Raw genomic sequence first — 13,810 nt, forward strand, 5'->3', positions numbered from 1 at the left:
AGAGGCACATTATCTTTACGAGTCTAGATTGGAGCATCATCTTCCACCTTTCAAAAGAGACTCACAAGTAATAAAGAAATTACTTATCAGGGGCGAGGCTTAAACTTAAAGTGTCCAGGTTGTATAATTATCCATATAGACCATACATCACAAACTCTAGCTTATAATGTCATGGAATTGATATCAATGGCATTGAGATTAGTTATTTCTGCTTTATATACATCAAGGACAATTATGAATCAAAGAGATTTCTTAGAGTAGGAGACGAAGCAGAGTTGACTTAAGGAGTAAAGGATTCAAGAGCTTCAATGAAGGAGCAGTGGATGGAGGACGCGAACCCTCTCGTTCCTCACTGGATCTTTCAGTAGATTATTCTATGGTTTTATGGAAATCCATAGTGTTGTGTCTTGAAGAGTTGTGTAAGACACAATCTATAATAACAGGGAATCCAGGACGACCGGAGAAAGTAATGTGGAGGAACAAGATAAAAGTTGGTTTAAGGAACACAGATATATTATCTTCCTGACTTATAGACTGAGTTATAAGTTATAACTTATAGTACTCTGATCACAAGAAAAGGGGAGAAGAAGATCGAGTGTACATACACTACACATAGTTCTTCTATGTAGAAGTATACAATGATTCCGTAGAAGACCTGGATGAATTTATGTGTTCTTGAGCATAAAGGCAATGGCTCATGCACAATGAAGGATTCTTCCATTAAAGGAGATGAGATCCAGTGATTGAGGTACAAAGAGGCGAGGAAATCCCTTCAAGATGAAGATCAAAACTTTTATATTCTCCTTCGGCTTCTACTATTTCTCTAATTGTATATATCAGTATTGAATAACTTGGGTCCACTGTGACGTCATGGAAAAAGTTGTCAGCTAAACGTCAACGTGAATGTGTTGAAAGTTTATTATCGACACACCTTTTATTTATATATGTATATAATAAATATATTATAGTCACCTAGGTCTAGACTATATATACAGGGACTCTTGTACTCCCTGTATATTAATATACTATTAGTGATGCAATTTTTGACTATTTCAATGAAAATTACGAGCTAGTCATAAGTAGAGCGTTAGTCTGAAAACAGCAGATACAGCAACTCGAAAAAAGATTCTACCTTATTTTGAGATATCACTTCAAATGTGTATTCTTTCAATCTTTAAAATTATTCTTTATCTCTCAAATATTTGATGGTATCTCATAAGAGGTAGAAACAGGAAAAATAATACAAACTTATATACTTCATAAGTCATCTCCCGTCGAATCTTTGAAACTTAAAGATCGGTAACAGACTCTTTCAGCTCCTTCTGACGATCACCTACAGCATCAACATCCCATGGACATTGATACGAATATTGAAATTCCAGCTGAAAAAGCAAATGTTCTCAAGGGGCATAACGAGGAAGCATTTAAATGCGCTTGGAACCCAATGCAAGATTTATTGGTCTCTGGTTCTGCGGACTCCACTGCTAGAATATGGTACATGGAAGATTCTCAACAATGGGATATAATTCTTAAGCATGGAAAAGGACGAGAAGTAAGAAAAAAACATTTATACATTATATATCGATAAAGTAAATTAAATCTACATCTTTGGATCAGGATTGCTATATACCTTGCACAACGGATGTAACATCTTTGGATTGGAATAGTAGTGGGAGTTTATTAGCCACAGGGTTTTATGATGGGATCGCTAGGATTTGGTCTACAACTGGAAAACTGGAAAAAACCTTAGGCAAGCACAAGGGTCCTATATTTGGAGTGAAATGGAATAAAAGTGGAAATTATATTTTAAGTGCAAGTTAGAAGGATTTAATCTGTAACCAGAGAGACATGGAACTCTTTCTTAATCATAACTTTGACCTTTAGGTGAGGATCGTACTACCATTATCTGGGATTCACAAACTGGAAATCATAACCAGCAATTTGCTTTTCATTCTGCTCCTATTTTAGATGTTGACTGGCAAACGGATGAGAGTTTTGCATCTTGTTCAAAGGATAAATGCATTCATGTGTGTAAGTTGGGTGTGGAAAAACCTATAAAGTCCTTTTATGGACATACCAATGAGGTAACTCGATCCTTTTAATATTGTTGACTTTTTTGAAAAAGTATTTATTATGACAGGTACACTCAATCAAATGGGATCCTCAAGGTAAATTTCTTGCGTCTGGTTCCAATGATACGACATTAAAGGTTTGGTGCATGGATAAAGAAAGTCATGTACATGATTTAAAAGCTCATTCCAAGGCAATTTATACCATTAAATGGTCATGTACGGGACCAGGAACAAATAATCCAAATGCAGATCTTGTATTAGTATCAGCCTCATATGACAGTACCGTTCGTCTATGGGATGTGGAACGAGGATCATGTCTTCATACCTTAACAAGACATCAAGAAACAGTGTCCTCAGTCGCATTTTCCCCAGATGGAAAGTTTTTAGCCTCTGGCTCCTATGACAAATTTGTATACATTTGGTCTACGGTCAATGGTAAATTAGTACGTTGCTACAAAGGAACTGGAGCAATTTACGAGGTGTGTTGGAATTACCGTGGTGATAAAGTCGGAGCTTGTGCTTCTGACGGCAATGTATTTGTTTTGGATCTCCGACGATGAAATAATTTTCAATCTTTCTATGTATATCAGTTATTCATTCCTATACAATAATCCTCCTTTTTAAACCTCTTGGAATGCAATGTTTCCTCGTATGTCATTTTAAATGAGCATTAAGATGAATTCTTATGTATCTGCATATCCTTAATATCAATTTCTTCTTTAAATTTTTTTTTCTTATAATTAAACAGAAAATAGACTTGGATAAAATATCTTGTAATGTAGCACTTAAGTTTCTGAACTACTAATTATCGGTAGGTGCAAGTTTTATGTGGATACATCTAATTTAAAATCCATGTCTATCCTCTTCCGCCTCTCTCAATGCCATCAAAGAATCGACAAATCTTTTTACCTAAGTAGTAAATGTACATTGTACATGAGTATATATACCTACAAATATACAAGTTTAAGACCACCAGGATCCATAATGAATGGTTCTGAGGAATACTTTAATCAACCCGAAATGAGAATAAGACATATGTCCTCCTCCTGCTTCAAGAATAGCATCCCACACGGGACCTGAAAGTTTTAACGGACTTTGAAACCTCTGCTGCGTCTACGGAGCTGGCCACGGACCTGATGGACGACTTCAGGGCCTCCACAGAGTTGTTGTAGGTTGCATAGGCGTCTGCAGGGGGGGGGTGTACCCCCCAAACATGGGGAAATTTAAAAAAATAACTTCTATGGAAAATAAAAATTAGCCCTCCCCCAAATCAATTTAAGGAATTGTTTTCTAAAAAAATAAAAAATCAATTTTAAGGTTTTTTTTTCCAATATAAAGTCATTCTTGGTATTAAAAAAACCATGCCCTTTAGGGTATATCAGGAGTCTGATGATGTTAGTAGCAGAGTGTCCTGGGCAATGTAGTTCGATCACGGCAGACCTTTTTATGGTGGTCCGGTCATCCTCATAAAGTGGATTTTTGTTTTTTTCTCGGAAAGTTATTAATATACCCTACATAACCTCCCCAGACAAAAAAGCTACATGTAGATATTACTGTTGTTGCTCTTGACTGCCATACACTTGGTTCTGCAAGGGTCTGTATCTTAAAATATTATCAATTGTCTCTTTTGGGTACTCCATTGTGTATTGTTATCTCATCTACTTTAAAAAAAATGAATAAATACTTAAGTTAGTCTTTCATATAGGAAATTTTTTAAAGTAGCTCAGTCATAGTACTCCATGGGCCATGGAACTCTAGATACCTGGAATAAATATGGCATTTTTCTTTCTCCCACAGGAGTCATTTTTTCCTTTATAATCCTTTATGAATATACATAAATATATTAGGATAAAATTGGTGCCGAATATACTGTGTTTACCTTTTTTAAATGTCAAACTTCAAATTTATGCAAAGTTTGGTCTTGCTCATGCATAGTTACGAGGGTTTTGGCTAGTTATTTTGCAACCCTTATTTAAGACATTACAGCATATGAGTGACATTTTTATTTAATTTTTTTATGGCATTTTACAATTTATATAAATCTTGGACATGATACTGTTTTATAATATATTTTTAAAATATACGTATTTCGGGGATTTTTAAGAGAATATTTAAGCTCTGTCAAAAATTAGTAAATTTAGATAGGTCGTTGTGTTATCACTAAATATTTCTTCATCGTACTCATATTTTGTAGAACCTACTAGTTTTGAGACTCGGTCGATCACCGAATTTTTTTTTCTGAACGGTTTTAAGTGATTTTTTCTACAGCGATTTAGACCTATTTTTCGGTGCACACGGGGGTCTCAAACCGATTTTTTCCAGTCTCATATCTTATGACATACTAAATTTCTTTTTTTTCTAGATTAACAATTATGGATTTCTTTCAAAAAAATATCAAAAGTACAGGATATTTTCTAGAGCAAATACTATACACATATAATATGAATTTATTCATTCGATTATACAAGCAAATCAGTTGATTAATACTTAATAAGTTGTTTAAGTAATAATAATCCGTTTCATCGCACATTAGCTTTTTTTAAATTATTTTATTAATAAGTGGACTTATATGTTCTTCAAGAGTTAGGACTTGATCATTCATCTTAAAAATTCTGTATTCCCCGAGAGACGACGTGATTAAAATTCATCCCTGCTATCTCTGTATAAACTGGCGTCTTTGTACTTGAACATAAATTTGATGTCATGTTATGAACAATTTATCAATAAAATCGGTCTATACTGTTTTTTTTGGGACCGAACTAGTTCGAATTTTTACTTTGGACCGATATACATCGAGATTTTCTTTTGGACCGATCTAACCCGAATTTTCACTTTGAAACTATCATTCATTAAATTTATTAACACATCATAAAACAACTTTAAAAATGACATCGGCAGACAGGCATATAAAACACAAAACAATAGTACCAAACATAACAAAATTCGTCACACAAATATTTCATGCAATAACCTCAAATAAATTAGCGCTAAATATTAAATAAAACCCTAATATAATAATTGTAATATTTTTTAATCCTTTAGTGTCAATTTTCACGTATATTCTTATCGTAGATACTGGATTTTACTAAAATAGCATTTATCTTCCTATGGCTCGTACCATTAAAAAGGGTTAAACCAGTAAAATTTGAACTTTCATATGTACATAATTTGTTATCTAATAATCTCAGAAAAAATTGTCTGTGATTTCTAATATTCCGCATCAAAGGCATTCCATACGCTCATCTCCATAAAATTAACCATAAATTTCAATTCATTTCAAGAGCTTTAGTAAGTTTTCTATGGGCAAAGGCGTCCCTAGGGATAGGCTGGAAGTGATCGAAGCTCTCCCCCCAAATAAGGGAATATTAGGGATTTTTCGAATTTTCTTCTAAAAATTTCTTATTTTTGGATAGATTCCAAAATCCAAATTTTTCAAATTTATTACTCCACCATTTAGATAGTCATTAGAATAGTTTAAAGTTTGAGTTTGAGAGCATTTTCTAAATAATGGCACCGGCACCACCATTGCACCATGCTCCTATACTCTAATCTCCCCACAGCAAATAGAGCAATAATGGTGCAGGGCAAGTTGGTTAATAAGAGTGAGGAATATTGCAGAATCAGTAGAAATTTTCAAACCTTTAGTTTCCATTCATTGGAAAAATAAATTGTTATCTCCCATCCCAAATATTTTTCAATGTTTTTAAAACTCTTTTTGACCCTTTATCTTCATTATATTCAAGGAAAAATTGTCTGGGGTTCATAACATTCCGCATTAAAGAGAATCCCTTCCCTTGTCTCTATAACACCCACCCATTCCGCGATAATTTCTTTCCAATCATCCCTGGCATAGGCAGAATTTCCTCCAGGAGCACATTCAACAACCCTTTAATTAAAGGTAAAATCTACTAAATGCTATTTTCTTTTAAAATCATTTTTCTTATTTAAGCAAGTATTACTCAAGTTATGAAAATAAAAAAGATATTTTAGAAGAGACAACATCTGTAAGTTTCATCAATGCATCAAAGTTTTATTCAAAGTTCTAAAAAAAAAAGTATAATGCACTTTCCTCATCAAAAAGTGAACCATAGGAAACCACCTTACAGAAGAAAACAAAATATCAATAATCAAGTCTGTATTTCACCTTTTTAAGTGTTACATAATTTTATATCAAGTACAGGATTTTGTCGGGGTTATCTTTGATCAAATAACTATTTTAAATGAAACAAATATTATTTCTAAGTAATTACAAGATCCCGTTTTCACGGTATTTATCAGGGTGTTACACATACACTAAATTTCAGTAAATCTTGCATTAAATTATTTTATAGTTTACAAAGTGGGGACTCAAAACTGGCAGTAGCATTTAATTACGATTTAATCCCTTTCATTTTTAATTACGAGGTTTCATTTTGCAACTAAACGAAAGCTGAAACACAAATAAACAATTTTTGTTTCGATTCCATGTCTCTAAATGTAAAAATGTCAGAGCAATAAAAGGCAACGATTGTGTGATCTTCTCCGTGCCGGTGTCAGTACCGAGAAGACTACAGAGAACTGTTGTACATCTCCATTCGGACTGCCTAAAATAGACCAAAATCTAGGATTAGCTACGAGTTACCATCATGCCAGTGGCGTAGGCCATGGATGCATCCTTCATCTTTAAGAGCTGGCAATCGGTTTCCAAAATGTGATTTCTTATCAAGGAGGACATATTGGATAAAAAATATAGGTAAACATAGGGTTTAAACAGAAAGACCTAAGTATAAAGCATACAAATATGATGTTGAAATATTCCAAAGCCAGAGATTGCCAAATATGAATTTTAAATGAGACCATTCTAGTACCAAATTTTTCTTTGAGACTGTACTTCTTTGGAGGACCGAACTAGTTCGGTCTTCTATGTATAATTTAGGATCTTAGACAAGTTTAGATTTTTCTGACAGAAACTCAACACTAGTGCACTGTATAATAATGAAACAATTATCTGCTGTTTCGCCAAATGAGACAATATCCAAGCTACGTAACCGTGTGTGTAAGTGAAGTTAGGTTGTATTTTTAGAAGAATGTTATTGCTCTTTAAGTGAGAAAATGCTAAATTATTAAATGAATAATTTAAATATAGTACATTTATCAGAAATGAAAAACATGACAAAATATAATACATCTGCAACCCAATGAAATTTTCTATTGTATACATGGGTATATGAATTGCATAGGTAGATTAACTCTCAAAATTATAGCTTCCAAATATATAGGTATTTTGGAATTAAAATAAATGGACTGGATTAGTCTTTCAAAAAAATTGGTTTTGTTCGGTGAAGTAAAATAATCTGTCCAAAAAAATAACTCATGACCAAACAGAGTTTCAACACTAATATATCTTATGTAAGCTAAATGAATTATTCGTTACTCACATTGGAGGAGCTATTTTTATATAAGAAAACAGATGGAAATTGAATATATCTGTAAGCACTATATAAAGATCTACTATTTCCATCATTTTTGCATCATTCAAGAGCTATCAACTCTGGAAACATGATGTTCATGGAAGTATTCTTCTTGATCGTGTATCTCTCAGACTTGTTCCTTGAGAGCAATGGAGAAGTCATATACTTAATAGAGTCTTCTCTACCATAAAGAGGAACACAATGGAGGAAACAAGTATTTGAATCCTCGCGGATTTGTAAGTTTGTTCCCAGATAATTTTTTTCCAGTGGACTGAATAGACCACTCCATTACCAAAATGTACTTCTTCTTGAGCCACTGTTTTATTGCTTAGATCGATTGTTTTGGGCCATTGTCGTGCTAGAAGATCCATTACCAAATCAGTGTTTAGTATTCTGTGAAGGGGGTTGTCGCCTTCAACTTTACCGGTACTCTGATACATTGAAGTCCTCATTTTCCCTTAGCAGATAAACAACCATAAAACATATTTTTACCACCCCTATGTTTGAGGGTGGGGATGTTGTTCTTTGGGTTATACTCTCCAATTTTTGTTCCATTGAACTTTTTTTGTTTGTTTATATAATAAACTCTCTTAAAATAAACATTCCTTTAAAATGAAATACCCTTCTTTTCTTTGTCAGTGGCAGACCTACAAAATGGGGAAGTGATCAAATACTGATTTCTTCCACTGTATGCAAATACAGTTAAGTAAGGAAAACGAATGTACAACTTACTCCTTTCAATATTAATAGTAAACACAACTCAAAGCGGGAGTATACAAGGCAAAAAAGAATCAAAAGATGTTACAACCACAACGATAACAACCCCACTTCCTACGACAACAACCACCACAACCACGACGAGAACAACTACTACTACAACCACGACGAGAACAACTACTACTACAACCACGACAACGACAACTACGACGACAACAACAATTACTACAACAACCACAACGACAACCCACCAATTTTAGCTTGTTCTACCCTGGACAACAAACCTTGCATATTTCTATTGATTTATAAAGAAAAAATTTAGTCTCCTGTACAAAAGAAGATAATGCCAATATGCCTTGGTGTGCAACATCACTCTATGAATCAACAGACCATGTTAAAGATTATGGAGAGACTGTACAACTAATTGTTCAGGTTAGTTATGACCTCCTCCATATATAAAAAATGGCATCTTCCACTCCAGGGCATGAAATACAAATTCCTGGCACATGGTTTTATTTAAAAAAAAAAAAAAAAAACACCGTGCTAAATTACTAAATAAATAATCCCACCCTACATTAAGATTGCAAGTCCTTTATGTACACTTATATGCAGGATTATATTAAGGGGGGTGTCTTTGGAATTTTTTAGGAAACAAAATTTAAAAATTAAATAAATTCATATATTAAATTTTTTGGAATTTTTTTTTCAAAAATTGACGGTTATATACAGAAAATTAAGTTTTTTTGGAAAAATAATTCAAAAATCTAAAGTATAGACGAATAGTAGAGTATAAACGAACTCATCAACAACTACAAAAATTCTTGTTTACCTCAATAAATATAAAGTTTTTATGATTTATTATCATAATATAAAAAACACAGTATGAGCTGAATTTACCACAGTAGAATTCCAAACACCGCCTTATGCGAAATCCACGTTGTTTGAAACCGTCTTATCCAAAATTATTTATGGGTCTTGCAGAGACCCATAAATAATACCAGGTGTTTAATTGAAATCGGAACACTTACTAATTCAATAATTAGTGAAGGTTAAGTGATTGAAATTAAATCCTATTTCGAAAAATCCAAGCATAAATAATTATTTACTAAACAAAAACAAATCTGAGCTCTTTAGCTTACATAAAGTCGAGAAAATAAGACTAGAGCGTGATCGAAAAATTTCCATTCCCGCACTCAATGCCGTTGTGCGTATCTAGGACTACATTCTACGCCGTCAGCAAGTCCGAAATGTTGGAAAGGAAGATGGGCTCTGCCAAAAAGGCCAAACTGGATCCGGAGGAGTTAAAGAAAACAGTCTAGGCCAATCCTTTAAGTCCATGAGGGCCCATGATATATCGGGGTTTCACACCAGACTGTTCAGAGAGCTATCAAAAAAGTGGGTGGTAAAGGCCTTGTGAGGATGGTAAAGCTACTTTTGAGACCAACAATGAAAGAAACCCATCTTCTCCGTTGCAAAAATCTTTTGAATGATTTTTTTGAGTTCTTTTTAACACTTTTTTTGGTACTTTTTCCCCTTCTGACCTGATGCCAAAGCACTCAACTATATTTTTGGGTATATTTCAAGGGGAGGACCAGCAATGCACGCTATGACAGAGGACTACATCCGCAGTGGGTGCCAGGCCCTCCACCGCATCCTGGAAGCCATCATTGGCGCTAAGGGCTCCTAAATTAATGATTAAGAGAGCTTAGACCCACATCTTTTTATAGTATTAGTTTTGTTAAAATACTATTGTTAATTAATATATTATATCTTTTTGAATTTAAAAATTTAATGTGTTCATATTTTAATGGAGCACCTGGTAGACCCCGGTATCAGTTTGAGTTTTTTTCCTCCGAGCGGTTCAAGAACCGGAACTGCATGAAAAATCAGACCGATATAGGTACATGATGACCAATGATGCATAAAACAATTTCTGTGGTTATGTAAAAGTAAAAGAAACGGAAAATGAATGTGGTAACCCTGACAGTTTGAGGAATGTTTGGGAGGGGAGCAGCTGCTATGACGTTTTATTAAATCAGCTGCAAACAGCTGTTATAGTAAGAAAATAACTACAAAAAACCACTCCGATGTCAACCCTCAATTATTCTCCGAACTGAACAATGATTTACACTTATAATTCTTGAGCCAAACCTCATTGTTAATCTACGTATTTCATGAGTACACGCATTTTGGAAAATAGGAAAATAACCTATTCAGATTGTCAACTAAAAAAACTGCTCCCACTTTATAGGACATATTTGATACATCTCTGGCGATGACTATGGACGTCCCATAGTGAAGTAAATATATAGATATGACAAAGATTGTCCATTGCGTTCGGCGGTTAACTTTGGTATTATATTGGCATATATTTGACATTTTAATCGAACTCGGAGATTTAAAAGTTTTTTTTAAAATATATATTTTAAAAAGAACTCATAGCCTATGTGTTAAATAGTGGAAAATTGTTTGCATCTTTCTTCATTTTTATTCGTCTGATTCTTACTTCTTCCAAGGAAGTTGAACGATGGTTATGTTTTCCCTTCTGTTGATTTATTTATTTGTCACCAGGATTACACCAAAAGTAACAAATCGATTTTAACCAAAATGGGTACGAAGATTATACAAGATCATGGTAAGAAGACTATTAAATTTTGATATTTAAAAAAAAAAAATATTGTAAATAGCTCTGGATTTTTTAATTTTTTTTTTTTTCAAAAAAAAAACTAATATTTGGTTTTGAATTTTGAATTTTTATTCCAAAAACTAAATTTTTTGTGAAGAACTGTGAATTTTTGAGATTTTTTTCCCTAAAATTTTATATTTGAAATTTAACTTTTTCCCAAAAAATTTAATTTTTAGTTAAAAATCCCCCTTACCCTCCCAAATATAAATCTGCCGACGTCTGTAATATAAATCTAAAGTTTCGAACTGGCCCGGTATCCGAGAAAATGTGGATCTGTCATTTCTGTAAGCCTAGCAGCCAAGTAAAAATCCTTGTTACCCTATATATTTATTTCTCTATGGATATACCTTATTATTTTCATAGTATTGATTCCTGTTCATTGTACAAATTATATAATCATTTTTACATGGGTGTATTTATAAATTGAATCAATAAGGAACGGTATACATAGCTTTTGTGTTTGATTTAAGTCCTTTTGATTTTTTTTTAAAATATTGTTATTATATAATAATATGTCTAAATGTGGGACATTAGTTTGCATATTCGAAAAAAATAAGTCAGAAGGAAGAATCTTTTTGGACTTGACATATTTAACCAAGCATGAATAACAATAATTATATCAAGAAATTGTATCAAATTGAATTTGAAATTTTTTTTTTGTTTCCCCCCCCCCCCCCCACATTATTACAGGGTGTCCCTTTTGAAAATTTCCTTTAGGGATTTACCTATTTTTAAACTCTTTATTAATGTTGTATCCGTCTAAAATATAAAATATGGTACCTAATGTCGGCCCTATCCCGTCCAGTACAGTCACGTCTTGTCCCTGTTAACAGCCCTTAAAAAAAGCCTTAAATTTTAAAACGTTTCTACAATGCATCCTTTTCACTAATATAAAAGTAAAGTACCTCAGCTTATCATTTGAATTAGTTTAAAAAAGCTTTAAATATCTTTACAAGACGTGAATCATTCTTAATTTAGTCCTAATTAAAATCAAAATTAAGCTTATTAAGATTTACTTATGAAGACGTTAATAGAAGGTATCCATAATTACGTCATTTTTGAAGATCGTTCTATGGAACGGCTTTGCGTCCAGTTCGGATGGGACCCGTCGCCATTTAAAAAAAAAAAGATAGATCTCCTAGTTTTATAATGATTACATGTAATAGATAAAGATGCTGTTTGCTTTATTCGACCCCGAGATGAATAAGTGAGAATACCATTGAGGAAGAATCATTGATTTAATTCTGGCACCTTCGTCCATTTTGAAAAAAAAAAAATCCTCTTTGTGATTCTTGAAACGATACAAAACATACTGGATCAACTCAAGAAGGTTGAAGAGGATATAAAGGAGCTTGTAAAATAAAAATAAAGGTCCAGAGGGATGAGATAATTGCCGAATCGTTGGGAAGGATACAAAAAGTGGACTCCAACTTCTACAAATGGGGTCTCTAAGACATCCTCTTACTCTGCATCTAATGAAATTATTCCAATGGAGAGAATATTTGCCAACTAAATGGTATATTACCCCCCAGAAAAGTTAGAAAAAAAGTCTATCTATAAAAGGTTTGATCCCCCTCATCTCCAGCTCTCTATCTCCTCCATTATATTTCCGGGGCGTCATCGAAATGACGTCAGCCACTTCAATTTTGACTTCAATGTCTCGATTGAGTATGAGTAGGGGTTAGTTAATCAGGGAGAAATTGTTTGCACCTGTTCGAGCTTTCATCTCTGGCCTAAGAAATGTGTCGTCGACAGAGGTGCAAAATTTCAATATATATACCCTTTATTAACCAACTAACGCCATTAAACATTTTCTTACGGTTTTGTTTGAATAAGAGATACATATACATCCCCCCCCCCGAAAATGGATGTCATTTGGCCGATGGAAAAAAAGGTTTTTTTCATATGATTACACATGGCAGATCTCTAAATACATTTTTCACATATTTCCCTTTAATTTCTTATTTCTTATTATAAAATGTTACATATTAATTTACTACAATTAGTGTTGGATCGGTCCAAAAGAAATAAATAAAAGGACTGGAGTACTATCAGTCAGGTCCTGGGAGTTCTGGGACGGGGTTTGTCAGTCTTTTATGATAACTACAACATCTGAATGGCTAGAACCATAATAATACTTTAGTATTATTATGGTTCTAACTATTATTATTTCCTTCAATCATAGCTGATGCCCCTTAAGACTGATGAATAGTGTGAAAAAGACCGGACCGATTAGAAAAAAATACTATTTGGGTATTAGGAAATCAGTTCTAAAAGCGAGCCAACACTAATCACAATAGAAGACTACTCTAAAACGCATTTAAGTTAGTCCATATTTGTGAAAAATTCAACCTAAAGACTAAAAATAAGGTATCCCTAAATTTCTGAAAAAAAAAGAAGAAAGGTGGAGTAGGGAAAAGTCAATATTAATTACAAAAGATATGGTTATCATAAAATGGATCTGTATAAAGAAAAAACTAAGTATAGCCAAGGTTAATAAAAATACAAGGTTAGACCATCGTGTAATGGGGGTTTGCTAGAATTTTCAATCTGATGTATTATACCGACTGCTGGGTAAGACAGGCAGATTTTGACAATACACACAACCACTCATAGCCTATGACGTCACTATTGTTCGAATTTTCAATTTAATGTATCGTTTCGACTCCTGGGCTGGAAAAACAGATTTTGACAAAGCACGAAACTACTCATCTACTATGACGTCAATATTAAAAGCGTGATGGAGGACAAAAATCAGTTGTACGCGCGTTATGGTATAACCTTCCACTTCTATTAAGCTTGAGTATAGATATTAAAAAAGGAAAAAGTACTTGATGCATGTGCTATTTTTTTTCTTATTTAATAAGTCGTCGGGGTGCTAACAT

At 33.4% G+C, this 13,810-nt stretch overlaps 1 protein-coding gene across 1 annotated transcript; it reads left to right on the forward strand.

Annotated features, from left to right (window-relative positions):
• The first annotated feature begins 578 nt into the window (after positions 1-578).
• On the forward strand, positions 579-2,841 carry LOC121115201 (F-box-like/WD repeat-containing protein ebi). Its single transcript, XM_040709393.2, has 4 exons — positions 579-1,552; positions 1,618-1,816; positions 1,885-2,084; positions 2,141-2,841. The coding sequence occupies exons 1-4, from the start codon at positions 1,352-1,354 to the stop codon at positions 2,630-2,632; spliced, it is 1,092 nt and encodes a 363-aa protein (XP_040565327.1). The 5' UTR covers positions 579-1,351; the 3' UTR covers positions 2,633-2,841.
• Positions 2,842-13,810: the final 10,969 nt, after the last annotated feature.

The sequence above is a fragment of the Lepeophtheirus salmonis genome, chromosome 3 (assembly GCF_016086655.4).
Source record: "Lepeophtheirus salmonis chromosome 3, UVic_Lsal_1.4, whole genome shotgun sequence".
Lineage (NCBI taxonomy): Eukaryota > Metazoa > Arthropoda > Copepoda > Siphonostomatoida > Caligidae > Lepeophtheirus > Lepeophtheirus salmonis.

Bases quoted from the DNA above. Each gene is read 5' to 3' on its own strand.
- LOC121115201 (XM_040709393.2), top strand. From the start codon at position 1,352: ATGGACATTGATACGAATATTGAAATTCCAGCTGAAAAAGCAAATGTT. The intron at 1,553-1,617 runs GTAAGAAAAAAA...TCTTTGGATCAG, and splicing joins AGCATGGAAAAGGACGAGAA to GATTGCTATATACCTTGCAC. The intron at 1,817-1,884 runs GTTAGAAGGATT...TTTGACCTTTAG, and splicing joins AAATTATATTTTAAGTGCAA to GTGAGGATCGTACTACCATT.